General features: G+C 53.1%; 12 protein-coding genes across 12 annotated transcripts; 6 read left to right on the top strand and 6 right to left on the bottom strand.

The window, feature by feature from the left end:
• Positions 1-20: 20 nt before the first annotated feature.
• J4E86_006757 (uncharacterized protein) lies at positions 21-533 on the bottom strand (the record flags this gene model as incomplete). The annotated part of the gene is made up of 1 exon (XM_051447281.1): positions 21-533. One exon carries the CDS (start codon positions 531-533, stop codon positions 21-23), a length of 513 nt encoding a protein of 170 aa, XP_051301766.1.
• Positions 534-1,521: 988 nt separating this feature from the next.
• Positions 1,522-2,493, top strand: J4E86_006756 (uncharacterized protein; the record flags this gene model as incomplete). Its single annotated transcript, XM_051447280.1, has 1 exon — positions 1,522-2,493. One exon carries the CDS (start codon positions 1,522-1,524, stop codon positions 2,491-2,493), a length of 972 nt encoding a protein of 323 aa, XP_051301765.1.
• A 587-nt stretch (positions 2,494-3,080) lies between these two features.
• On the top strand, positions 3,081-4,956 carry J4E86_006755 (uncharacterized protein; the record flags this gene model as incomplete). Its single annotated transcript, XM_051447279.1, has 4 exons — positions 3,081-3,324; positions 3,353-4,211; positions 4,241-4,682; positions 4,747-4,956. The coding sequence occupies 4 exons, from the start codon at positions 3,081-3,083 to the stop codon at positions 4,954-4,956; spliced, it is 1,755 nt and encodes a 584-aa protein (XP_051301764.1).
• A 339-nt stretch (positions 4,957-5,295) lies between these two features.
• On the bottom strand, positions 5,296-5,660 carry J4E86_006754 (uncharacterized protein; the record flags this gene model as incomplete). The annotated part of the gene is made up of 2 exons (XM_051447278.1): positions 5,296-5,450; positions 5,507-5,660. 2 exons carry the CDS (start codon positions 5,658-5,660, stop codon positions 5,296-5,298), a joined length of 309 nt encoding a protein of 102 aa, XP_051301763.1.
• A 3,168-nt stretch (positions 5,661-8,828) lies between these two features.
• Positions 8,829-11,610, top strand: J4E86_006753 (uncharacterized protein; the record flags this gene model as incomplete). Its single annotated transcript, XM_051447277.1, has 2 exons — positions 8,829-9,905; positions 9,958-11,610. The coding sequence occupies 2 exons, from the start codon at positions 8,829-8,831 to the stop codon at positions 11,608-11,610; spliced, it is 2,730 nt and encodes a 909-aa protein (XP_051301762.1).
• A 371-nt stretch (positions 11,611-11,981) lies between these two features.
• J4E86_006752 (uncharacterized protein) lies at positions 11,982-14,253 on the top strand (the record flags this gene model as incomplete). Its single annotated transcript, XM_051447276.1, has 2 exons — positions 11,982-12,044; positions 12,094-14,253. The coding sequence occupies 2 exons, from the start codon at positions 11,982-11,984 to the stop codon at positions 14,251-14,253; spliced, it is 2,223 nt and encodes a 740-aa protein (XP_051301761.1).
• A 1,523-nt stretch (positions 14,254-15,776) lies between these two features.
• On the top strand, positions 15,777-17,399 carry J4E86_006751 (uncharacterized protein; the record flags this gene model as incomplete). The annotated part of the gene is made up of 1 exon (XM_051447275.1): positions 15,777-17,399. One exon carries the CDS (start codon positions 15,777-15,779, stop codon positions 17,397-17,399), a length of 1,623 nt encoding a protein of 540 aa, XP_051301760.1.
• A 383-nt stretch (positions 17,400-17,782) lies between these two features.
• On the bottom strand, positions 17,783-18,429 carry J4E86_006750 (uncharacterized protein; the record flags this gene model as incomplete). Its single annotated transcript, XM_051447274.1, has 2 exons — positions 17,783-17,884; positions 18,109-18,429. The coding sequence occupies 2 exons, from the start codon at positions 18,427-18,429 to the stop codon at positions 17,783-17,785; spliced, it is 423 nt and encodes a 140-aa protein (XP_051301759.1).
• Positions 18,430-19,201: 772 nt separating this feature from the next.
• Positions 19,202-20,691, bottom strand: J4E86_006749 (uncharacterized protein; the record flags this gene model as incomplete). Its single annotated transcript, XM_051447273.1, has 7 exons — positions 19,202-19,467; positions 19,612-19,676; positions 19,722-19,944; positions 19,996-20,146; positions 20,247-20,326; positions 20,375-20,431; positions 20,481-20,691. The coding sequence occupies 7 exons, from the start codon at positions 20,689-20,691 to the stop codon at positions 19,202-19,204; spliced, it is 1,053 nt and encodes a 350-aa protein (XP_051301758.1).
• Positions 20,692-22,869: 2,178 nt separating this feature from the next.
• J4E86_006748 (uncharacterized protein) lies at positions 22,870-23,556 on the top strand (the record flags this gene model as incomplete). Its single annotated transcript, XM_051447272.1, has 1 exon — positions 22,870-23,556. One exon carries the CDS (start codon positions 22,870-22,872, stop codon positions 23,554-23,556), a length of 687 nt encoding a protein of 228 aa, XP_051301757.1.
• Positions 23,557-23,643: 87 nt separating this feature from the next.
• Positions 23,644-24,342, bottom strand: J4E86_006747 (uncharacterized protein; the record flags this gene model as incomplete). Its single annotated transcript, XM_051447271.1, has 1 exon — positions 23,644-24,342. The coding sequence occupies one exon, from the start codon at positions 24,340-24,342 to the stop codon at positions 23,644-23,646; it is 699 nt and encodes a 232-aa protein (XP_051301756.1).
• A 1,235-nt stretch (positions 24,343-25,577) lies between these two features.
• J4E86_006746 (uncharacterized protein) lies at positions 25,578-26,537 on the bottom strand (the record flags this gene model as incomplete). The annotated part of the gene is made up of 1 exon (XM_051447270.1): positions 25,578-26,537. One exon carries the CDS (start codon positions 26,535-26,537, stop codon positions 25,578-25,580), a length of 960 nt encoding a protein of 319 aa, XP_051301755.1.
• Between the last annotated feature and the right edge of the window lie 407 nt (positions 26,538-26,944).

The following is a 26,944-nucleotide window of genomic DNA, read 5'->3' as shown; positions in this document are numbered from 1 at the left end:
CATACCTAAGCTACACACTCTTAATGCATGCCTTTTTCTTCATGTCGTCGCAGCTCCATGCCGCCGAGTTCAACAGGCGGTTGTTCAATTTCCACAGGTTCGTGTTTGTATGCCACCGCTCCTGGTCCCAACTCCTGAATATGCTTTGCGTGGACCTCGTATGGCGTCACGCTCGTAAGCTCCGTAGAACCTGACATCTCCCGTGGGCGTGACGAATGCCGCCTCCTCATGATGAAGAACACCGCTAATCCAATTATTATGCCCAGACCTATGCCTCCTCCGACTGCTGCTCCCGCTATCGCGCCCGTCGACAAGCCTGAGGAGCCTGGGGGAGTGGGTGTGGACGATGGGGTCGATGTAGGCGTAGGCGTGGATGTGGCAGATGGTGATTCACCAATGGCGCCGGCGTCGCAGAAGTCGATACTGTAGTATACGAAGGTCGAGTTGTAGCAGTCGATCGGTTGGATCTCTTCTTGGAAGCCGGAGCATATGTCGACCGTCGTATCGTTCATGTAAATGGTCACTGCGCGCATTGTTAGCATGGCCGTCCAAGGCTATCGCGTTGAGGTCTCGCGAGGTAACATGCCTGTGCATCCTGGGTCCAGGCCGACGACCTGGAAGCTGCCGTAAGGCCCATTGCGCCTGAGATCTGTGCAGGTACCATTAGGATAGCCATTTGGACCCTCTAAACCTCGCAGTGACTCTTGGCAGTTATCATCCTCGAAGAGCGCTATCTGACTCGTTGCGAAAACGCGAGCAGCAAGTGCTGTCAGGAGGAGGAAGAGACGGTTATGCATCATCGCGTCGGCGCGCGGTACGTTAGCCGCAAATTGGCTTTGACGAGGCGGCTAAGCAGACAACCAGAATACGAGGGCGCCGGATCATTTCATAGCTGTTATAACCACAGCGAGTGTACGGAGCTGACAACTGATAAAGATGCAAGGCAACCTGGAGTTAGTTGCCCAGCTCTTGGGGGTCGTATCCATCATAGCTTCACAGGCCTGACCACTCCTTTCCTGACCTGGCATGCAGGATGCGGCATGGGTAACGTAGGCAGCGAATCGAGGCGAGGCTCTAGATTGCATGAAAAGCCACGCTGTGTTCCTGCGGGCCCACAGTGCGGCTGAGGCACTGATATCTTTTTCAGGGCTATTAGCTGTGCTGCTGTATCACAGTGGATGTTATCCGATTGTGTGCGATGATCGTCCTCTGAGATGTTGCTGGTGTCGCGACAGCCTGCGCGCGTGCAATGAGCCCACACGTAAGACGGCCCCTGTCATTGTGGATTAACAACCGCTTCAAGTATACAACGAAGGATTGACTGTTCCCGCAGATGGCTTACTGATGGTCTGTAAAGGAGCGCCAAGTTGGCTTGGGAAGAATGCGGGTACCCGTTCCGCGGCGAAAATTTGGGGGCCACGGAAAGAGCCGTGGGGCCATGACTGTGTGATTCATCCAAGGCTCCATGTCGCACTGCAGGAGAGCTACGTACAACACCATCTTCGATACTCAGATTCTACCATGTCTTCGGGGAAGCAGCCAAGGACCCTTCTGTTTGGTGCCGGTAGCGTCGGAACTGTATACTTGTACCTGCTCAGCAAGGTAGCCGCGACCACTGCCGTCTGCCGCTCGAATTATGAGGTCGTAAAAAAAGATGGCTTCATCATCAATTCATCCATATTTGGTCAAAACCTCCATTTCAGACCCAATGTAGTCCGAGACTGTGGAGAAGCAGCGTCTCAATCATCAGATCCATTTGACTACATCATCGTCTGCAGCAAGGCTATCCCGGATACGGTACCGAAGCTCATCGCTCCTGCCGTCACACCTGGACATACGGCTATCGTACTTATTCAGAATGGTGTCGGTATCGAAGAAGAATACTCGAAGGCATACCCAAACAACCCGATCATCAGCGCTGTCGTCTATATGCCCGCCACCCAACGGCCAGCCGGCGTCATCAAACACGGTGAAGTCGAGAAACTTCAAGTCGGAGCCTATCCTTCTTCTGCACCAAGTAAAAGTGCTAAAGCGTTCACGGAACTTGTCACAGCAGCCGGTGCTACAGCGGAATTCTACGAGGACGTTCAGCAGAAGCGATGGATGAAACTACTTGTCAACGCATCCTGGAACCCCATGTGTGCCCTCGCTCTCAGCAAAGACACAGATATCTTGACTGCCTCGAAAGAGGCCAACGGTGTTGTACTAGCTGTGATGCTTGAGATTCGCGACATCGCAGCTGCCTATGGATACGAGATCACGCGGGAACAGGTGGACAATCAGCTTAGCCGGGCGCAAGCCAGGATCCCAACGAACGCTGGAATTGAACCTAGTATGCTTCAGGATGTTCAGTCGAATCGCAGAATAGAGGTAGAGGCTATCGTGGGCAACCCCGTTCGCATGGGTAAGGAGAAGGGTGTGGCGTGCGTACGTTTGGAGATGCTCTACATTCTCGCAAAGGCTTTAGATCTTCAGATTGGACGGAGGCCTTGAAGTCGGAAGCTACATTGCGATATGGATCTGTAGGTAAAGTCTCATCAACCACGCACCTTCCGGCTTCAACTGGATCTTATTTCTATGGTCCTTCCCACCGACTTGAGCGAACGCCATGTTCCATAAACACCTCGATCCGGGGGTCTCTCCTTCCACTGGCACTATATCCTAATCAAACATATTCTTCGTATGTGATAATAGCGTTCTGGCGGATAGCGAGTCTCGTCGCTGTCCCTTTCACTTCTCGTCCACCGCCGGTATCGCGCCAAGCCTTCCGTTTGTCCAGCGCTCCGCATCGCAATTCGCGACTCACCACCGCTTTTTCAAAATAAATCGTCATCATTTCCACAGTGACCAACGATAGGCACGGACCTAGCCACAATAGCAGTCAAAATATCTTTTGCCCACACACAAAGCGATACAAACCCTCAAAACACCCGTCCTGCTTCATTGCTCTCAGTTTCCAAACCAAACACTCCAATTCTTTCCCATCGCAGCTACCAACATAAGCTCCTCTATTTGAAGATACCCAAAATCTCATCATACCCTACTTTGCGAGCTCACCTGCCGCACGCTATACCGACAAGATGCGCACTGTCACCATCGCCCTTCTTTGCTTTCTCTTGCTAGTAGCCCTCGACATCGGCCGCGTCGTCGCATCATCTGAGTTCTTTCCGCTTGTTGTTCGCAGCCTCCAAATCGCCGTCTCATACCTATACTGGGAGATTTGCTGGGAAGTCTACTATCAGTGCACCCACAACTTCGAAGGAGTTCCCCTCTACCTCCGCTTCATCACTTCTCATCTGCGTCTACCTTACCTTCGCCCTATACGTATATATCAAGTATACCTACTGGATAGGCCCTCATTCCGAGGCCGACCAAGACGACCTCCATGATCCTGCCGAAAAGGGACAATCGCAAGAGACGAAGCTCCCTGTCACTCCCACCATCGCTCACATCACACCGCCGCCCGTCGCACTACCACCTGCCAAGCCAGCGCCTCCCTCATACCCACCACCGTTCGAGTACCCCTTCACCAACTTCCGCGGCACCGGTGAGTCGTTCGCACACTCCGATCGACGCAACCCGACACACTATTCCGTTCTTCAACTGCCGACTTCTTGGGGCAATACCCGTCGCAAAGAACGCGATTACTGGCGGTCTGCACCTAGGCAACCATCACCTGCCTATAGGTCTACCGAGCACGAGAAGGTCGCCGCGGCACCTACCATACCGAAGCCAGAAGTTCCTCAGTCCACTACCAGGTCGAAAACTACTATCACGAAGGATCACGTAGTCATCGCGCCTGCCCATAAGGTTGTCGAGCTACCTCCGATATACACTCTTACCCAACCCCCACCTACCCTCCCATCAGCTCCCTCGATCGACCCTCAGCTAAAGGCTTTGCGAGATGTGGAGGATAAGAAGCATCTGGTTGTTGCTGAGATGAAGTCCTTCCTAAGTACCATCGGTACTGATGCCGGATGTGAGGCACCAGCTGCTCAAATCTTGGCCTTGATGGTTGCAGCGAAAATGCACCTGATGCCATTCTTCCCAGGAGGGCTTTCTAGCCTTGACCGGGATTTCTTCATCTGGAAAGACGCAATTGTCGAGTTCTGGTGCCGATTTCGGCCATATGGGTGGGAGATCCGAGAGGATGAAGATGGGAGGCTGCGAACATTCCTTCAGCTGTACAGAGATACTGCCATCTGGTTGGGGTTGGAACACCATCTTGATGACCTCACAGTTATCGCCAAGCTAGCTCAGCCTCCCGCGTCAAGTACGCAAGATCTCCAGCACCCAAGATGGGGACGCTGTCCGCCATCCCCACCACCACTGTGTACCTCCCCGCCCCCGTCATCCCGACGGCTCCGCAGCCGCAAAAGGCACCGAGTACCTCCGCGCCTATCCAACAGACACCTCCCCAGCAGCCGATAGTGGCCCAAGGTGCAACAGCCCTCATTGACTTCGGCAATGAAGATTGGTTCGGCCTGCCGGATGATCAGCTCAAAGAGCTCAAATGGAGGTCATTCAACTGGCCTAATCAGCAGACCGCCAGCTTGAAGATATGGCACTTCAATGTACTGGAGCTCACCCAGTTACCTACGCAGCACCCAGAGTTCATCATGGCCTCATATGTAAAGGCAGAACTTGAGAAAGCGGCACCCCTCCTCAAACGCGCTTCAGTCGTGTTTCGACTCCAAGGTCGTAGATGCCCGTGGCCTGCCGACCTTGAAATGGCACCATTGTTAGGCAGATTGGGACTCTCGGGACGAATGGTACAAAGCCTGCCAGTACCTCCATGAGAATGTCTTCAAAGACAAGAGGGTCTGGGCATCGCTATGCAATCGTTACGACTCCGATGACCCGGATGAGAACGACAAGGAGGACAAGACTGGTCCTCTCAGGAGGTTGTGGGAGAAGATGGCGCCGACATGGCTTCCAGACATCGCAAAGCCTTGATTCCGACGTCGTTGTATACGTCTCACACCATCATCAGCTGTCATACCGACGGCCTCACAGTCTTCAAATACCTCCTCGGTACTTCACGCCGTTTCAAACTTCGCCCACAACATGGGTTGTAGTCCTCAACACCTCTCTTGTCTTCCCAGTTATACATAGAACGCACCAATGTCACCATATTAAGCAGTGTTATTCCAAGTGAAATGTGTATTAATGCTCACTCCCTATCTAAGACAATCGAAGGAAAAGATGTTGTACATTTCTAAGAAACCAAGGCACGACTATCGTTGAGGTTATACATTATTCGCGCCATGCCAAATGAGAAGCGACGAAAGGCGCTTAGGCGGAGGGGGTAGCGGGAGCCTCAGCAGTGGGGTTGACGTCGGAGCAGATGAGAGCCTGGCCGAGGATGGGGATGAGGCAGCACTTGGCCTGCTGGCCGGACTCAGCGCATCCGTCGATGAACTGGTTGATGCTGGTGGGGGTGGTGGTGGCTGGGAAACTGTTAGTGATCATGTTTTTGATTGGAAAGAAGATGGGAAGGACGCACGAGGAGCGCAGTCCAAGTTAGCGAGGTTCAGGACATCGGTGGCGCAGCAGACGGGGTTGCCGGAAGAGCAGAGGCCAACCTGGCGCTCGTCAAGGGGAGCAGCGAAGGCAGCGGTGGCGGCGAAAGCGACAATGGCGGTGATGGTGAACTGCATTTTGAAGGTTGGTTGGGTTGGTTGGTTCTTGGGAAAGAAGAAGTTGTTGGTTTGGAAGTGGTGTTGTAGAGTTGTTGGTGTGAGTTGAATGTGTTGGATGATGTTCAATTGTCGAGGCATCGTTGCCCTCTTTATACCTTCTCAGTCCTCATCTTGTTCAAGGTTCATTCCAAGTACACGCTTCATTACATTGCCATCGTCATCAAACACCGGCATACCCAGGCTACGATCGTCATCGACGCCAGGGGAATTAGCTGACAGCCGGGAGCGCACGTCCATAACGGTCAAAATAACGGTGACAGGTCCACCTGGCGTCCCCAACTTCTTCATGGCGAGTCTGCACCCGGCCAAGAATGACGTCGATCTCAGCTGGTTTGGCTCTGTGGTACCTGGCTGATCATGCTGACTGGTTGGTACCGAGGGTGGAGTATCCGTTAGGGCTGTTGATCTCGAAACCTGCACGGCTGGAGTTGCTGTCGCATGAAGAATGGATACTGTGGAACGTAGATCGATATCGGAGGTATAGCCATTCAGGGCAGGGATCAGATGTCGAACGCGAACATACTTACACATTGGGCATCTTTTCGCTGCCCCTGGCGCGTACATTTGCTGCAGGGTGTCCTGGCTGTATGCACGTTATCCACGTCAAAGGCTCTCATAGGGTTTTGTGGCTGCCCCAGACTATGCCATAGGGTGGTCGGACACCCTCCACGAGTTGAGGCTTCAGCGCCAGTGACGTACCCTGAGCTGGGGTACCGGCTACCGGAGCGCTCGTTCACAGGCGCTGCATAAGGCTCATCTCCGAGCCTCAAGTTCACCAAGTCAAACGCTTGTGGGAGTGGTCTGAGTGCGCGTAGACCGCCTGAACGGCACCTAGCATGAATGTGTATTCATGCGAATATGAGAATGTGTACACGATCGTCGTCTTGCTTTGATCGATCGACTTGGTGGAGGCGATGCTTCATCGTCACCCACACCACGCGTTCATTCCAACCTTGAAAATCTTTCTTTAGCAACCGGCAGATTTACCAGAGCTGACCCATGACAAGGTGTGGCAAACAGCTGTCAAAGAACTCAAGCGCCTCAATACGCCATCCGATGATGCTAGAGGTAGGTGTGACGAAGTCCAGAAAAGCGATCGAAACGTGGGGCTAAGGGGTTTAGCAAGGGTATTGGCGAATGGGAATCTAGAACCAGCTTCCAAGGAAGCCCTGTAACACGGTGGAAAACCTGGTGATGGTTCGGCTAGCGTTTGATATAGCACAAGGATGGGAATCTATAGGTACTCACAAAGTTCAAACGACAAAGGCTGTCAAATTGTGCGAACTCTCGCAAGGCTGACGTTTACATCCGTAATATCCGTTAGAGTTTGGATGAGGCCATTCGCAATTATCTGGTCAGCACAACGGTACCTGCAATCGGACCTAAATGACGAAAGACCATGTCCATCTCAGGAGACGTTGTGAAAATGTATGGAACGGAACGTTGCATGCCCAGGCGGCCGTTAAGCCCCACTTGACCGCGCCTTGCCTGATCCTGGCGTGACAGCCCGAGCAGCCGACCTCGCTTGCATCGATCTACGTCACAACAAAGACCCGGTTCCTGACAACGCAGCAAGATCTGAACAAGTCGTGCAGGACGATTTACATCATTTTGCTATCGCGCAGCCAATCGCGACAAACACTTCATTTAACTGAAGTGCATTCTTTGAGGCGAAACGCATTCTTCCACGCGATCCTGCCAGCCTATTTACGCGAGGGCGGCGAGGCTGATGGCCTAGTGCGTGTGGTGGCGCAGGGTCGACGAAACTCAGGAGCGGACGTGACAGCTCAAGGCGGTAAGTACAGCACATGCAGCGCGTAGTGGAAGGGCCAGAAGCAATGCGACGCCATGGTACTGAGATGCTCGCGCATTGCGATGGAATGTGGCCATGTGCCAGATGTGCCAGGGACATTTGCGACACACCAGGAAGGGCACGGCCATGCCCCCGAAGCTCTTCGGTATCCGCCAACAGTCACCGCTCTCCTCATGTTGTTCTAGAATGACCCCAGGGTCAGATTCTAATCGACCTCTGCAGTCAGACTGCTACTACAGACAACACTACATTCGACGGCGTGAATGTCAACTTTGAGTTTGATTGATCTGGCGCTTGATCGGGTCTACAAACGCCACGATGCCGCTACGGGGCGACTAAGATCTCGAACCAACACCATAGCAAAGTGGACGACGATAGCCGATTACTGACTACAGTAGCAGCATCTGACCGCTTATTTGACAATTCTAATAACCCTTCTGGCGACTACCAAAGTACATGTAGAGACTTGTAAATGGTGTCCTTCACCGCTACTCAAACTGTACTTACGGATACTGATATCCTCCATACCTACTGCCCTTCTTGCTATAGAAACAGCCCTGTTCTCTTTCTTTTGGTCAACATGGCTTGCAACAAGTGCAAGTGAGATTTCGTCAGCCTTAGATTCTGCTTTCAACCATATTTGCCTCTTCAAGTTCCGAATCGCCATCGTGGTTTGGGCGACTCCAAGACTCTGAATGAAGGCGTCGCAAAAACTATCGCTAATGAGCTTGCATCTGGTCGTGATTACATAGGTTTACATCTGACCTAGAAGCCTACGATCGTCAAGAAGCAGATAATCCAATAGATCTGCCCTGATTTATTGCTACATCGCAACGAAGAATAAAGTAGGATGAGCTTGACAAACGAGTACAGCAGCTGGGTTTGAGGTCTCGAAGCTCTCTTTACACGGGCAGCTTCTGATTGGGATGTCGAGCATACCCAGGCGCTCAAGAATAGCATACGTTTTATGTAAATTCTAGCAATCTCATCATTTCGATACTCCGTTTCGCATCCATACCACGACTGCGTTGACATTACGCCGTATTATACCAATGGACCTGAGGCGTAGTTGAGTGTTTGAATCGATTCGGGCCGTTATGAGTCGTGCTCGCTGATAGTCCTGCGCCCCGCCTTTCCACAGTCACGTGCAGTGGGAAATAGGTCTAGCGGCGCTCGGCAGGGTTTGCCCGCCTTCTTATTTGGAGCTATACGAGCTGCGGCAGCACCAGGAACCGCCATCGTCGCACTCAGGCACCCCACCCATCACAGAACGCGAACATCGAGCGCTTCTCTGCCTCGAATCGGGTCACATCATGTCGGGTCTCAACGAGCCACAGACCTTCCTCGCCAAGTACACCTTGTACAAGCGAGCCACCGAATACATTGCAGGATGGATTGCCGAAACCGCCGCGTCCATCGGCTTCGAAGTCAAAACGAAAGAACAAAAACAGACAAAGTCGAGATCTAAGTCGAAAAAGGGCGCGGGCAGGAAAGGCAACCAGAATGCGAAAGGTGGAGGTGGTGGCACAGTATACCAACTCGGAGTATCGGACTTTGTACCCATGGCAGAAGCGATAGCAAAAGCTGGAGAAGAAGCAGAGTCTGAGATTATGGTCCCTGTTGCTTTATGCAGGCACTTCAGTCGCGCCATTCAGACACGTCGGAAGGTCTCGCAATGGTACAAGGCGAAAGTCAACCCGGATACAAACAGTGACCTGCGGCACGAATATTTCATCAAGGTTCTCGAGGACACCTTCGCATCCCTCAAGCCATTCCTCGGGTCGGGCGGACCAGAAATCGCACGCAACAATGGTTCCGCTACTAATGTGGCTGACTTATCTTCACGCAATCGCTTCGCGGGGCTGACCGTCGATGAGCTCGTGGCACTAGCCGACGAGGAAGATATTGCCGAAGATACACTCCCTGACGTATCTAATGTCACGCTCGAGGAAGCTGAGGAAGACAAAGAGGACGACTTCTGGATTGCTGTTGCGCTTATGCTACAGGAGCAACAGGACATGAGGGAGGTGGTCCGTGACAACTGGCAGAAATACAAGAGCGGCAAAGTCGACTTGATTGTGGCAGCCATGACCACGGATACGGCTATTAAGCTTGCTCAAAGTGCGGAGGCGAAGTTCGACTTGCTAGTAACACGACCGAAGAAATATCCAGTCACGGAGTATCCGGTCTGGACGCTCCCCGCCGTTCTTTTTTACAACAACCACGAGGATATGCACAAGTGGTCTCTCGCGGAGATTGCAAAGCCTTCCACCAGGCTTGGCGTTACAGCGGACGCCCAGAGTGAAGCACATTTCGACTTCTGGCCGGTCTTCGCTGGCTTGAAGTTCTACCTCCACAAGCACATGACAAAAAAGAACTCGATTCCGCAAGTGATGCCGAAGGACTTCGGCGATGCCAACATCCACAATCGAACATTCAGAGCAATCGAACATTCAGAGCAATCGAACATTCAGAGCAATCGAACATGCCCAAATCATGCGGATCGTCGCGAAAGCAGCCAAACGCCCACCACTGCTGGATATGGTCTCCAAAGGTCTATTGGACATGTTTACCGAGCACAAGATCCCAATGTGGCTTACATATGGCGTCCAGCTTCATTTCGACTCGCAAGACATCATGGGCGAGATGACCAACCGACCGCATTTTGAACTTCAGGTCTACCTGAACCATCTAATGGGAGTAGAACAGGCCATTACGAATAACTGGGAGCATCCGATGATGCCAGACAATATCCAAGATGAATGTTACAAACCTTTCAGAGAAGCATACAACGACATCAGTTCCTGGGCCAACCATGACGGATTTGCCGAACAATGGCAACAGCTTGCGCAAGATCCAAAAGTCAATGGACACCCCATCTTCGGGATGATGAAGAAAAAAGCGTTCTACATATATAAGCACCATCCTTTGCTCAACGGCATGTTGAAGTACCACTTTCTCGTTCACTGGCACGCGGCTGGCCTGTCACACGAAGCAACTTCATGTTCTCTTCTTTTCATGGCTCATGTTTATATGGGGACACAGCTGAGAAGCCCTTCCGACCCAGTGTGGCCCGACATGGAGTTCATGCTCTTCAGCCAGGATCCCCGATACGTGTTGATCAAGAGACCACCCGAGTCGCCCGAGGAAGCACGGACTCTCTTCGATCTTGCTACTGGCCAGCCCACGCTCAAGCAGGTGCAATCATATACCTTTGATCGTCTGGACCTTAGCCGTGGAGATCTAGGCCGGCCTAGATATGATCCCACTAACAAGTCTCGACTGTTCAGAGATGCAACCGTGTTTGGAGAGACTGTCTACTTGCCGCGCGGTGCTAGTGGCTGTTGGATCAAGAAGATACCCGGTGGAGCCTTTAACGGGAGAATCGACACCATTACTACGGCACTTCTCGAAGCTTCTGCTCCTGATGCAACCCGTGGCCGTCTCGCGCGCGCGATGCAAGCCTCTCAAGAGCAGCAGGGACTAAAACTGGAGCCTATTAACGGCAGAGACGGACTCACATCTGTTGCTATTCTGGAACATTTTGCTTTCTGGCTGCAGGCTGACTTGCCAGATCTTTATTTCAACGGAACGTTGATGCAGCGGCAATGCTCAGATACGTGGAAAGCCATCTACGCAGCGCTCGAGAACGACCCAGCTTGGGATCCGTCTTTCTCAGAAACCGGACGATCGCCGCAACATGCAGCGAATACCATCATTACTACGTCCCTAATCGAAGGGAAATATCCTCGGTTCATGGACATAGCGCGCAGAGTGATGCGCAATCATCTACGGCAACAGGAAGAAAACTATGAGAGCGCGCAAAGCGAGGTATGCTTGAAGGATTTGACGAAGTACCACAAAGGAGCCGCCAGGCTCTTTACGGATGATGGACCTTTGAATGTGGACAACTTGTACAAAGGTTGGTCGCAGGAGCACAGACAACAGAGGAAGCATAATTTTGCGGCCGCTGCCGCACAGGCCGAGGTCACAGCTGGGAATGCCGAGTTGCAAGAGATGTTCCAAGCACGGGCGATGCAAGCCATGAGTTCGATGATTACGGGCGGCGCGGCCGACCAGTGTATGGTGATGTAACGCATCATCGAAATTTCAACGTGTTTTGCATCGCGCGTAATCACCCTATGCTTCGAACCTTTAGGAATGTCACGCTTCTCAGTATGCGAGTTGTTATGGTGACGTTACGTGAAAGACATTACCCAGCATCCTCGACGAGGCAGCACCCTGAGACTAGCCGTTTTGGGACGGCTGCCTGAAAGCCACAACACAGTAAGGAGTTGCAGCCTTGCTCACGGGCGTTTGAAATGGAATATAAAACTCACAGTAAGACGACATGAAAATGACATTCAGATACATCGCGACGTCTCTTGACAAAATTTGACGTTATATTCCTATTCCTGCACAACATCACCGAAACACTCTACCAACGATCCTCCGATCGCATCAAAATGGCACCAATTTCAACCCCTCTCAATATCACTAATGTCGCAGACGGGGAAACGATCCATCAGGTATGGTGCAATTCCTATGTTGACCGTCTATAACTAACACGTACGACAGCGCTGTCTCCTAGTCACGGGTACCTATGCGCTTACCGCTGCTGAAGGGAGTTACATCCATGTTGCTACCAAAGGTGCAAACAAGGCCGACTCCTTTCCCGAGCAGACGTGGCCGATAGCAGGCGGTAACTTCAAGGCTCTCGTTATGCTCTCGCCAGGGCAGAACGTCCTGGAATTTGCCTACGTCTGCAATGACTGCCTTGAACACACCATCGAGTTAAACGTCAACTACATCCCGCTCTTGCAGTACCCGCCTCTTCACCTCGCTATCATGGTCGCCGCAGACTCGCCATGCCTCATCGACTGTCCACCTTCAAAGGCTGCGGGGATTTCTTCGACGCACTCAGACCTTGATGCAGCTATCGCCAAGCTGCGCATGGCGGCTTACATGTGGCAAGCTATGACCGCAGAAGATTTGAGGCTGCAAGGTGCTGGGCGTCGATCGTTCAGGCTGGATGAGGAGTGGGCCGCGGACACGATCAGTCGCGACTTCCTCAATGCGCGCGTTGAAGAGGCTCTCGACAGGGAAGGTGCCATGCGATCGACTGCCAAAGTCAACGTTATTCGCTCTTCCAGGACCATCAAGGACATCCGTAATAAAGAGGTCGCGCAACAGAACCCTAACGCACGTCGTGATAATGACTTATTCGACTGGTTTCTGGATGCGCTCAAGGAGCAAGGAGGCCCCTTCGCTTCCGATGCCCGACCCATCATTGCTGGGTTGATCTTGGACTCGCACTACAGCGTCCCGCAGAAGCTGATCCTCGGGCACGCAGCTCTGGGTTGCCATAACCCTGACGGAATCTCACTGGGTATGTTTGGTAGCCACCTGACCTACTCCTGGCCGCGCTTCTTGGAGGAAGTTACAGGCTGTCTTACAGACGTCCGTGCACCTGGAGACAAAGTAGGCAATGACAACGGCCAGTGCAACACTATGTGGGAAGCATGCGCCATCGGCCAAGGCGCTTTTCTCCATGAAATCGGTCACGCATTCGGCTCGCCTCACCGCTCTGGTATCATGGAACGTGGATATGCGCAAGACTGGCCCAAGAACTTCCTCCCTCAGACCGCGTACTCTGGGCACCTCAAAACAGAAGGTGTGCTCGTGGATCCCCACAACACACCCAACAAAGCTCGTTGGAACCTAGCCGATGCGCTCTCGTTCCGCATGCTACCTCACTTTCGCCTGCCTATTGACCCCATAATCAGCGGCGAAGAGCGACATGCTTCGCCCGAGGCCCACGCTGAGCACACCGACAATGAAGGCCCGACGAAACTCGTCATCAGCTCAAGCAGCGGCATCGTACGATTTACTTTCAATCGTACAGAGACAACCCAGCCCCTCGGCTGGACTCACAACGCACCGAAGCGCATTGAATATACGGAATCATCTCTCGAAGAGCGTTTCGATCGATCACAAGCCCTCCATCTCAACATCCTCGCCTACAATGGAAAGGAGACCAACATCGGCAACGTTTGGAAGCTCCTCGCCAGCAGATCATACATCCGCATCCCAGGCTCCGAAATCCGACTCGCCAAGCGCCTAGCCTTCCCCGATGAGTCCGATACTCGTCGGTACGAATGGGCGCAGCTCCTCCATGAGAAGGGCAAGGATGGAAACCTGCACCGCGCCGTTTCCATCGATCTAAGGGTCGGATGTCTATGGGATGGCGGCGTGGTGAAGTATGCAGATGGTCACACGAGTCACTGGGGACCCATGCGTACATACGGCCGTAAACACCAATTCGGTGGTCACGCTTCCGAGAAGATACGTCTTCCCGAGGGGGTGGAGATTAGTTCCGTTGAAGTCGTCCCTAGGGATGGTGTGAGGCTACATCTTAGCGACGGTACCAGCGCGGGCGAGCTCAACGCGAGGCGTGACTCGGACATTGTGAGGCTGACACCCAGCCCTGATGAGATTATTGTGGGGTTCTTTGGCAAGAGTGGGAGGGGAGGTTTCTGCGGCGTTGAGGAGTTCGGCATTATCACTGTGAAGAGAGATGTCGGGATTGCGGGGTTACCGGATAGTGTGTGGGACTTGGATGAGTTGAAGAACACGAGTGGGATGGATGGTGATGAGGACGATGAAGAGGAGGAATACCGATACGACGATGATGATGAGGACGAAGACGAAGAGATGGACTACGACGATGATGAGTGAGCGCGTCAGTTTGCAGTCCTGAAGAGCCCACAGTGTTTCGTTATCGGGGTGAAGTGAGCACCGTGCTTGAGCGCCGCAGTGTGGTAATATTAGTGTACCTGTCCCAATTTCTCCACATCTAGACGTGTAAGCGAATCGATCCACAAATCAGGCTGCCTCATCGGCAGTAAGACTAGATGATGTGTACCGAGATATCCATGCGATTTACACTTAATGTGTGTCTGATCATGTATGAGGATGCGGTGGTGAAAAGACACAGTGGCAACGAGACGAGGGTCTCGGCTCAAGACCAAGTGGTCTAGTCCAGCAACAAGGCGAATCTTCCCCAGATCACATGAAAAGTCAGACACGTCCCCGGATTCTGCCAGGACAGTCCGGCGAGCGCTCGGCTGGGTCCCGGCTCCCATGTCTCAGCGCAACGGTAGCACCACTCTTGGGCTCGTCCTGGAGTGCATAAGGCTGAAGAACCTGGGGTCTAGTTTTATGCTACGTTCGGTACGTGACTAATAGTAGGTGTTGCTTTCGACGTCGATGATGATGCTGCGGTGAGAAAGCTAGCTGTGAACGTGCCTGATGTTGAAACCTCTTAGCCGCGTGAGATGGTAGACTCCATCGGATTTTGGTATGTGTCCTGGACGTATAGGCGGTATCGATAGCTTGCTACGCTGGCTGGTTGCTTCCACTGGTCGCATAAGATGTGCAGGAACTGGGCTCTCACGATGTGATAGTCGCGCGAATCTGGTAACAACACTACCTAAGTAGAGCGTGATGCGCCTTCAAGCCATGCAAATAAAAGTCTGCGGCATTTGACTCAGCATGACCAAAGCAGATCTCTACAACCACCGGCTGGGGAAAGGGGTGAGTTGAATGCGGTGACATGCGACGGAGTCATGATAGGCCTGATGAGGTTTCCCGATGGATGAAGTCTGACACGCTCGCCGCCAAGGCCGTGACCCGACGAAGGGCCGGCCCTCTCGCTATTCCCGAAACGCGTCCGCCGCCACAAAGTACCCCAAAAAAGATACTGCTAAGCTGCAGAATTTTTCTGCTGGGAACATACGGAACGGCAAAGCTACACATTCCACACGGTAATCCCGCGATAAGCATTGCCGCTTGGCCTGTCGCGCTCAAGGCGACGCGAACTGGCGGCGCCGACCCGCTCGTAGCCGACGTGATCCTGGCTCGAAAATTTCGATCATGCTACTGTCACGGTTCAACTTCTGCATCTTGCGCGGCAAAACGACTCTGTTGCCCGCCAAGTGGACCGACGATGAAAATTTGGACGGTCGACTGGCTTTCCAGAGCGTGGAGTACGCCGACGGCTAACATGATGGCTCATGGAGTCTTGCGCCATGACTCCACTTTCTGGAGTGGTGGGTAACCGTGGTTTGATTGAAATATCGTTTTCGTCCCTGGCTCTTGCGCACTTGACATCTATCGTATACATCACAGCTTCGTCGTTGTTGTTCTTACCCTGAACCTCAAGCCCCACCCCAGGGTCCTTCGCCAATACCACCACCAATATGGCATCCGCCTCTGAGGAGATCACGCCCAAGATGGACCAGCGGTCGGACAAGTCGGTCCCGCACTCTTCGAGCGACGTCGAGAAGCAGGCCGCACCCCCCAAGGATGAGCTTCAGCGCAAGCTTTCATCCCGACACTTGCAGTTCGTCGCCATCGGCGGTACCGTAGGAACCGGAGTCTTCATTGCTAGCGGAGGTTCCATCGCCACTGCTGGGCCCGCTGGCGCGCTCCTGGCTTACGTTTTCGTCGGTACTCTGGTCTACTCCGTCATGCTCAGTTTGGCTGAGATGGCTACCTACCTACCCATTTCTGGTGCATTCACACAGTATGCTGCCCGCTTCGTCGACCCCTCGCTAGGTTTCTCCATGGGCTGGATTTACTGGTTTTCGTGGTCCATCACCTACGCACTCGAACTCACAGCCGCTGGACTTATCATCCAATGGTGGGACTCGGATCTCAGCATCGGCATCTTCATCACCATTTTCTGGGTACCAATCACGGCCGTCAACTTTTTGCCCGTTGATATTTTCGGTGAATTCGAATTCTGGTTTGCTCTCATCAAGGTCGTTGCCCTTGTCGGTTTCTGGATCTACGCCATCTGCATGAACGCTGGTGTCGGCGCACAAGGCTACATTGGCTTCCAGTACTGGAACTCTCCCGGTGCTTTCGCTCCATACCTTGCCGAGGGCCCTGTTGCCAAGTTCGTCGGTTTCTGGGCTGTCCTCATCCAGGCTGGTTTCGCATACCAGGGTACTGAGCTCTGCGCTATTGGTGCTGGAGAGTCCGCGAACCCCCGTGTCACTATGCCTTCGGCTATCCGAAAGACCTTCTGGAGCATTTTCACCCTTTTCGTCTTCACAATTTTCTTTGTTGGCATTCTGGTCCCCTACGACAACGAGGCTCTTCAAATTGGTGACACCAACGCCGGCTCATCTCCTATGGTTATTGCTTTCCAGCTCGCCGGAGTCTCCGCTCTTCCCGATATCTTCAACGCCATCCTGCTCACCGTCGTTCTCTCAGCCGCCAGCTCCAACGTCTACTCAGGCAGCCGTATCCTCGTCGGTCTTGCGGAGGAGAAGTGTGCCCCTGCGTTCCTCAAGGCTACCACCAAGCGAGGTGTCCCATACTGGGCGACCGCAGTCACCGGCGCCATGGGTCTGCTTGCCTACATGAACCTTAGCGCCAACGGTGGAGAAGCTTTCAACTGGCTCCTCAACATCGTCTCCGTCGCAGGTTTCATCGCCTGGACTTGTGTATTGATCTGCCACATCAGCTTCATGCGCGCACTCAAGGCTCAAAACATCGACCGTGACACCCTCCCATTCAAGTCATGGGGTGGCCGCCCACTCGCCATCTACGGTGTCACTTTCTGCGCCATCATCACCATCACCCAAGGTTTCACCGCGTTCGTTCCATGGAGCGTTGAGGACTTCTTCATCGCATACATCAGTTTGATCCTCTTCGCCGTACTTTACATTGGACACAAGCTCATTACCAGGAGCAAGTTCATCAACCCCGCGGAAGCCGATCTCCTGAGTGGAAAGTTCGAGGACGAAGTTAGCGAGACCTGGGAAGAATCTTCCGCCAGTGGCTGGAAGAAGATGATCAACAAGTTCTTGTAAACATTGCTTCATGGCAACAAAAAGTGTTTTGGATTCTATTCGATCCGATAGCATAGCGTAGCGTTTGAGGCATAGCATTTGCACGGCGTTTTTCATTTCTAGCGTTTAGGCCGCGGCAGATACCAGTGTTAATGTTTACTCTTCATACTTCAAATCTCTTTGATCTGCACACGGTGAACTTGTTCAGGCCTGTTACATTTGCTGATCTTTCAGCTCCTTGTGGCTGTGCACTGGTCATCTCAGCCATATCCAGTCTGTCCTTTGATCAACACCGCCACACTGTGGCTATGCTTGTTTACTGAGATGATCATCTTAACGATGGAATGAATCACTCGGTGTACAACACACACTGAGTTCACCGATCCAGGTCAACACCACCGTCATCAGTCCTCGTAGTCCAGTGCATGGACTTGTCGTGTCAGATGTGGAAACTTGATCGCTGTGACACACATGCGGAGTGACGTAGCGGGCGCCTTAAGCTTAGCCTGCAAGCATAAGATTGTGGTGTTGTGAACTCCATATTGATTTCCGAATGCCGTGGTATCGAACTCCAATATCATACAAGAACATGCTAACAAGACTCCATCGCTCAGTAAAGTGTCGAAACCGCATCAAACCCCGCTTTCTCCCTTCCAATACAAAAATAGTCGCCCTCGTCTCACTCCGCATAGCTCCATCTCGCTCGCGTCGTCTAACCCCAGAGTCTCACAACCTCCACAACGCCCAGACTCAGTGCAGTGATCTGCAGAGCGCGACTTGGTGAAAGCATGTCGGACGCCGCGCTTTCGGTGTTGTTTTTTCCACCAGTGCCCTTTCCACCCTTGCCTCCTCCTTTGCCGCCGCTGCTGGCTCGTTCTTCGAGTTGAACTTCTGGCATAACTAGGGTGTCGCGTGCGGCAAGCGCTTCGCGGAATTGGGCGCGAGATCCGATGAGTGCTGGTTCAGCTACCGCGTCTGGGTTGGCGACGGGTGCTGGGTTGGCGAGCGCGACTGTCGCGAGGAGAAGAGTGGTTGCCGCAGTGAACTTCATGGTGGTGCTGTTTGGGGTAGATTTGCAAGCCTGTGTTTGGAGATGGAGAGTTGCAAAGGGGGTAGTGGAATCGAGGTAGGGTTTTATAGACTAATGAGTATATTAAGAGTAACTGGCTGATGTATGAGTCGCCGCAATGAGTCTTTGGTGTAACCTTGAGGCAGATTTGATGAGTTGTATGCACATGGAAAGGAGGCGCGACGCATCGCATTTATGTATTCAGGCCACAAGCGGTGTGCTTCTTGAATTACGCCGTGGACGCCTTAACGCTGTACACAGCCTGCGCGCGCAGAGTAAGATCGCCAACACAGCCTGCTTTCAGCTTGACGCGATTCTGGTAATGGTCTGTGACGTCGTGAGGGTGTTGGACCAATTACAATCGTTGTATAGCCAGTCATGGAAAAGCGCGAGATTGGGCTGACGGCTTGGCTTTCTTGGCAGTCAGCTGAACAAGGCGTTCCGTCCCGCTCTTGGTCGCCTGCCTCGAGAGCTTGACAGTCTCCAAGGACTTCCGTCATTCCTGTTGCTGTTCCAAGTCAGGAACGCAGCCAGCGATATGAACGTAGTATTGGTAACAGACACCTCACTGGACTCTCGGTTCCAAATGAAGCTCGTGTCACCTGTGCTAGTTCGCAGAAGACTCGCTAAGTCAACGTTCAACCATTCATAGTATCCCGACAGTATAAATCGACATTGCAGCATTTGAACACGGGATGCGAGCTGGGAAGCCGTACGGAGGTTTGTAAAAGTTGTCTAGATTGTACATGGATGACTAACAGGAGACTTGTGTATGCGATCCGTATGAACCTGACAGATCATGTTTGCTGTCCGATGTGAACTGATCCTTGTCCTGGCTTGAGGGTATGTGTTCGAGGCGAACGTGTCCTGCTTCGCGTGGCTTGGACGAGGAAGAGGGAGAGTTTCGCATCGCGTTAGGGAAGAACTGCCGTGCCATTGGACGAAGAGCAGCAATGCTGACGGAGATGATTCCCAGACTGCACTCGCCTACTGACATGATGACGCACTCGACGCTCTGATCTGTATGTGTGTTAGTTCTCATGTTCGTGTGGAATAGCCGACATCGATGCGAGTCCTGTTAGTGGCAGATATAGCAGTTCGTGCTCTGCTTGCTGCATCCAAAGACACACTCCATCATGATCCTCAAATCGAAGGGATACTTACAGGTAACATCCAGGACGCGTAAACGGTCCAAGAAGGCAATACGGACAATGCCCAATATGCTTGCGCTATCAAACGTCAGTGAAGTTCGACGACCTGCCGTCTACACATACCTTGCACCTCCTGCCAGTAGCACACATAGAACGATTCGTTGCCTTTTTGGCATGTTCAGCCTCCAAATATGAGGTATAGGTAACGCGCAAAGGAGAAGATCCGTCGCGACATTAACGGCGGAGCTGGCGTATAGATAGGTGACGTAGTCGACGCACACTGGTTCGAGGGTGAAATTCCACGCTCCTTGAACCGGACGGCATTGGAAGATGGTGACGAAGATTCCTAACAGTACTTCAGCACATGTCACGTGTCGGGAACTGTGGCTTGTCTTACCTGAAATCCATAGACCGACAATGCACACAGATATCGCGTACATCCAGATGCGGAAGGTCTTGTCGTGGATGAAACGCAGGTACGATGATATGATGGCGATCTTCGTCAACGCAATAGCAAAGGCGTATAGGATTTGGCAGATGAAGAGATACTACAGCGCGTTAGTTGTGACAGCTCAACCAGCCCATTTTCAACATTCATGACAATCGCCATAACCATAATACGGCACCCAATGAAAGCTTGGCACCTACCAATATACAGTCCTTCAAAGTGTCGAAGAGCGTCAACATGGGTAGGAGCCAGATGTGTCGCCCGAGGCCATATTGGGTTGCTAACATATCGTTAGCTAGATTCCACACTCGAAGTACTTGTTGCTTACCAGCGATACACACTGCAGCCAGAGCAACAGTGAAGACGGCGGCGCAAATGATAAGGACTGCCATATATCAGCTGGGACCTTTGTGAGGGAATAGGTTGGCCCGTACAATCGTCTATGAAGATATGGCCGACGTATTTCGCTCTTGCGAAGAGGCGGAGACCGACAGTCAACACCACCAGAGCGATGAAGACTGCGCATGTTATCGTAAGACTGTTGACCTTCGAAGTATGGTCGCTGAAATCGAATTGAGTGATGTCGACTTCTATACCACCGAAGAAGACGGGGTCTGCGTTGGGGTTGGAGTTCTGGCTTGCCATAATGCAAGGTCTCAGTGGGTTCAATGTGAAATGAAGGTAAGATCCGCAACAATCTGTGTAGAGGAGCCCGAAGGCATATGAATCCACGTAGAGGTCGGGCCGCAACCGGCGTAGTCTTACGGGGGCGAGTGGCCTGTGGGATATGCACGATGAATGCGCAATAGACCCGGTGGATCCCCTTATTATCTCTCGGTCAGCCGTTGTGTGGCGTCTTTCGTCAGGGCCTTGGGCGGTATCATTAGACTCTTCCATCAGACCGGTAACCCTAACTGACATGCGGAGCTAGCTCTTAATGCCAGAACATGAATCCGGAACGAAAAACAACATTCCTTCCAGACCTTTGGATCTCTGGTGTTTGGTTTCGGCGCGCCGTCGACGTATCATGGTTCTCTGCCAACCTCTGCCATTGTATGGTTCTGTGTCGCCAGATCACCTCTTCAACATGCAATTACTCAGACGATTATCGAAGGGATTCCCCATTCAAATGTCGCGCTATTGAAGAAGTGCGGGTGTGCCGCTCTGCGCTAGCTGACGGCCTCTTCGTCCCCATCACCTGCAAGGGCAGGCGCAGGCACCAATCTAGCTGATCGACCATCCAGAGGAGCCGCACCAGAGTCTATCGGATTGATAGCATGCTTGTAGGCCACGGAAGAGACCCTGTGGCATTCATCCCGCGGAAGTAGCTGATGCAAGTGTATGGGCGCACCGCCAAAGATCGATCTTAGTCCACCGTGCTCTCGAGATGGCACAATATCCTATGCGGTAATGATGGCTACCTTGGGGATGGCTGAAAGTATAATTCATGTCGATCTAGTTTCTTCCCCCTAGGAGTTCTCGACCGGCTTTGTTCCGCGGGCACTACGATGGTAGTGATACTTTCCATGGCCCCTGCTTACTCAGACAGCAATAGCGAATCAGCAGCATCCCGAGGCATCTGTCCCTGTACATAGACCACGTGCTAATGTACTCGAAACTTTGGGTGTACCGTAAAATCTCACAGTAGATGCGTCCCGCAAAGCGATTGCGAGAGCCGCAGTCTGTAGCCCGGTCCAGAGTCCAGTCAGACGCGCGGCGTCAAAGAATTCGCAGATTTTCTTGCTTGGGCACCACTGGGTTTGTATGATCGGTTGAGAGGAGGAGCATTCGCATAGAGCGAGCGACGGCGTCGAGGCACGTTGAACGGCGTGCAACGCGATGGGGCGGGGAGGCTGGAGGAGACACCGCGGACGGGACGGACTCGCTTCCGATGGCGCCGACATGTGGATCACACACGCTTCGCAGCACTGACTCGAACCATCTCCTCGCCATCAGGTCGCTGTTTTTCCTCTAAAGAGATAGGTGTCATACATCTCATGGCAATTTGCGCGCATTTCCATGAACCCAATATCGTGAACCTAATCGGCGTGATCATAGCGATGCCTGAGACTCCACGTGTTGTGCAGCGGCTTGTCCACGAATGGCAAAACTTTCGACTTAGGCCCAGCATCGACAATTCCAGTTCTTGGGTCGATGTCATTAGCTCTGCATGATGTAGTGCCTGGCCCGTGAATTTTACTTAGTTCTCAGGAGCTCCTGCATACATACATACCTACTGTGCGCAGCCCGAAGCACACCACTACACAAAGGTCGCCACGCAGAAATGTTATTCATTCTATGCGCAAGACAATTCCAAACTTTGGTCGAATGGATCGGTAGCTGATGACTACGCGGCGGTGGCCTCCGCAGCTTGGCGAACTCGACAGCACAGCGGAGCCCCGATGGACGCGTCTCCCATCTTACATGGGAGCATCAAAGTCATTGGCCTATCGAGACCCATCATCAAGGCACGGAAAAGTCAGGCCTGTAGCAGGTAAGGCCAAGATGACAATTGACCGAAGTTTTCGTGAGGAGACGAGGCTGAGCCGGCGGAATCGACGCGCTATTAGGGCCGTCTGCGAATGAGCGATGGTTGCCGCGACTCTGCCGATGCTTGAAAGCGAAAACATGGATGAGGTGTCGTCGTCGATACCCATTGTCCTGGGACGCTGATGTTCATATGTAGGTGGGGTGTAGCAAGTGCAAATGATTTTGAAGGTAGCCCCAAAATTGGTCACTAGAAGCTCACATTATTGTACAACTGTCAACGTGCGCTCTGGCAGTCTTCTTACTGTATATACATCTATCATCGTGATATCCGCGATGTCGACATCCACAGATCCGACTGTACCGCTCCCGACCGAGACAGAGAAAGACCGCAAGGACAGGGACGATGATGACGATGACGACGTGAGCTCAACTGCACCTGCTCCAACTCCAACGCCGCCAACACCGGGTCCTCCCGGGAGACCATCACCGGCCGATGCATCACAATCTTCGCAAACCTCTCTTCCTTCTTCAACCTCGACGCAAGCCTCTGCTTCAGCGCCCGCAGTTTTAGAATCTGGAAATGGCGGTCTGGGCGTTGGCGCGAGCGCTGGTATCGGCGCAGCAGTCGCCGTTGCTGTCATACTACTTCTACTGGGCGGCTGGTTTTGCGTGCGTCGAAGGCGAGCTGGAATACGCCGGAAGAGCACCCTGTCACAAAGTTCGTACGACTTGGAGAATGCGACGAAGGGGAGCGAATGTGGAGCCCTCGGGCCAGCGGAGATGGAGGCTGGGGGTAATAGCGAGAAGAGCGCTTCTGAACTCGCCAGTCCTGTTGTTCCCGTGGAGGCCGTTGGTGATCGTCGACTCTTTGCTGCAGAATTACCAGGTTCCGAAGTCCTTCCAAACGACGAAAAGAAAGGAACTGAGGAGCGACTCTTTCCGGACTCGCCAATTGATGACGAAGACGACCAGTACCACGTCGATTCGAAGAGTATCGAGGATAAGAAAGCGTCATGTTGACGGTCCGCTAGCATCTTATGTCGTTACGAATCAAAATATATTTTTCGCGCTTTCCTAGCGGGGAAGCCAATCTTGGAAATCTCTCTCTCAATGATTGGTGTACTCGCGATGACCCGATGGGAAATGAACATTTGGAGGCGGTGATACTGGCGAACCGTCCTGCGGGGTGTAGTCCCTTGACAGGCGCTGCAACGGCGAGACTCCACCAGGAGAAGCCTCAGGTGGTGAGACCATTAGCAGCGGTACAGGAGCGCGTACGGGTTCGGTGGTATGGCTCGTGGTATTCGGCTCCAGTGCCATGCTCCAAGTCCTCCATTGCTCGAGCTTTTGAACGTACAGTTCCTCCGCTTCTGTCCTGGCGTGAACGTTGCCATTTCCCTCCACTTCTTGCGCAGCGGTATCGCCGTGCAGTTCTGGTATCTGGCCTGCATCCAATTCGTAGATGATCCGAGCATCGGCTTCAACAGGCGGCGGTGGTGGTGTTGGCAGCGGTGGTGACGAGGCGGACGTAGAATACCAAGCTTTCTCCTGCTGTCCTGCTTCGGCATCCATCGACTCTCTCTTTGTGGTCTGGAGCTGTGCTCTCCGAGCCAGCACACGGTTCCTTCGTCTGATCGCAAAGAAAGCAAGAATAGCGATAACGACGATCGATACGGAGCACGCTACTCCAATAGCAATACCACGCTTGATGCCAGGAAGGGCCAAGTCCGTTTCGATTGCATTCTCCTCTTGAGTGGTCGTTAGGTTGAAGTGTTTCGATGTGGGGGATGGTGTGGGTGTCGCCATGGTTGAGGGAGTCACTTGACGTTTCGCACACACGCAGAACGTGAGAGGATGTGGGAGTTAGTACTCTGTCCCAGAGTACAAGTTTCGGGCATATGCAGTACATGTCGGAGCAAATATTGCGGCGCAGTCGTGAAGGCTGCATGATCGTCGCACCAGCCTGGCTATGAAACCATGCAAGAGGTGCCTTCGGCGGCTACAGGATTATGGATTGGGGGCTACAATCACGCCGCTCTGGACCAACCATGCCCCGGCGCGTAGGGCAGTGCAACAGACGTGGAACGTGGCACAAGCTTGAAAACCGGCATCACGATCCTTTTTAAGTGGTGGAGAGGAGTTGGGGTTGCTGTAATGTAAGGAGCGTGAGGCGTAGGTACGGTATGCTTACGTTGCGGCACGAGAAGCGTGGAGGAGTGGCGGTGCGGCGTGTCATCATTTGCCTCCTAGGTAGAACTCGAACACCACGCTCTCACCGGACGCTCTCACAAGTGCCCCCATAGTCCATATCACCGTGCGCCATGTGTTTCCAAACCATGAATTACGCGCTGAATGATTTTGCAGAGGCCCACCCAGGCAGTTTAAGCGGGGTGTCTGCGGGTGCCCGCATCCTGCGCGGCTCTGCGACTCTGCGGCTCTTTACCGACATCTCATCAACATCGCCTTTCTTCTCTTCTCAATGTTTAGAAACACCAACTGATACAAGCTCTGTCGCACTGAACTCAGCCGCGAATTTCAAACCCAGGGACAGGTTGCTAGGCTGCCTCATAGCCATGGGGGCCGCTGGCCGGTCAGCCTCGCTGGCGGCCTGAACCCACAAGTTCGGGGAAGCGGCCCCATGCGTCGACACGCCTACTACTTGAGTCAAGCAACTTCGCAAGAACTTGCTGTGAGTACCGACGGTCGCCACATTTTCCTTACTCAGACAATGCGTCTTTTGTTGGTGTCAAAAACAACCATCGCAGCGAGCCGATGTTAAGTAGCGAACTGCGCGAAACCAAATCGCATCGGATGCCCTGCTCACCGCAAACCAGGCCTATCGGGACGCATTGGAGTCGCACGGCATGCTAGGTTCAATGACTTCATCGCATACATCACAAGCACGTGCCGATTACTATCGTGAGAAAATTGGATTATCATTAATCTATCGTGATCTTCTGTGAATCATGTAGGAGCTCGATGACAAAGTCAAGTAAGTCCATCATTCGTAGCCATTTGTGCGGCTATCATGTCGTAAACGCTTAAGCAGGAGGAGAGGTAGGCTCAGGGACGCCGGGAGGGCAGTGCCAGTGGTCATCGTGAGGCTCGCAGGCCTCAGCGGGGGCAGCAGCGGCAGAGGTGGCGGCAGCAAAGGCAGAGGCAGGAGCAGCAGACGCGGAGGCAGTGGCGGAAGCAGTGCTGGTGGCAACAGCGGAAGACTCTTCCTCAAGAGCGGTGTAAGTGCCGGGGCAGCCAACACCGGGAATGACGATGTCGTGAGCGTAGGCCTCAAGAGCGAAGTACTGGAGAGTGTCGCTGTTCCTCGCGGCGTAGGTAGCGTTGTTCTTGGCAAGAGCGATGGTTCCGGGGTACTTCTCCTCTTCTTCATCGTTGTAGTGCTCGACGACACCCTCACCAACCGGGGGAAGGTGGAGAAGACGGTGCAGAAGGTCAGAAGCCCAGAAGGTGTTGGTGGCGCCGTTGGCGACGTCGTATCCGAGCATGCACATGGTGGAAAGAGGCCTACGGATCTCGTAGGACAAGTCGCAGATGACAGTCTCGGAAGTCGCGTTGGAGCCGCGCCAGTGACCGGCCCAACCCTCCTGGTCGCAGTTGCCGTCAATGTTGTCGCAGCGGAAGAGGATGCCAGACTTGTCGCCGTCGGCAATCTTGGTGAACCAACCGAGGGGCTCACCAGTGGGAGCTTCGCCAAAGTACTTGGTGTAGACCTCGGAGTTGTTGCCGAAGCGGAGGATGTGGTCGCGGGCATGGCTGACGATGGTCATTGTCTCATCGAGACCCTTCTGAATCATGCTACGCTGGGTAGCGTTGCAAGAAGCGTGGATGGGGAACTGGTGAATAGCACCGGCGTCCCAAGCTGTGGCAGCAGGAGCAGCCTCGGCGGTGTGGGTGACGGTGACAGTTGCCTGGCGAGGGGCAAGAGGTCCGGCCATGGCGACGGAGGCTCCAAGGAGCATGAGAGCAGAGGCACGAGCAGCCATTGTGAGATTGATCTGAGGGACTTTGAAAGGGTCTTGGGAGTTGATGTGCGAACCGGAGTTCAGTGAGTGTCCCGAGAAGCTGGTTGCCGGATGCTTGATGGAGATACTTGCAGACGAGCTGCAGGCCTCTTTATATTCTACCAGAATGACATCTCACCACTGAGGACTGTTCCTCTCGGTGCTCATGTACCGACGTCCCCGCAACCTCGACCGCCGAGAGGTGAAGAAAAAACGCCTCATGGCTGCAGCCGCAGGTACATCAACCGGTGTACTGCCGGTCTATCGCCTTTCCGGAGATGCAAATGCTACACTACACGGATCTGGAGGCTGATCTATACCTTGGCCTGACGTACAATTCGAATGGTTGAGCTTGGCATGGAAGTGCATGGGGGCCTGGGCGACATGTT

Source organism: Alternaria arbusti, assembly GCF_024043155.1.
Source record: "Alternaria arbusti strain BMP 1465 chromosome Unknown scaffold_8, whole genome shotgun sequence".
Lineage (NCBI taxonomy): Eukaryota > Fungi > Ascomycota > Dothideomycetes > Pleosporales > Pleosporaceae > Alternaria > Alternaria arbusti.
This window is presented reverse-complemented; position numbering and strand designations above follow the sequence as displayed.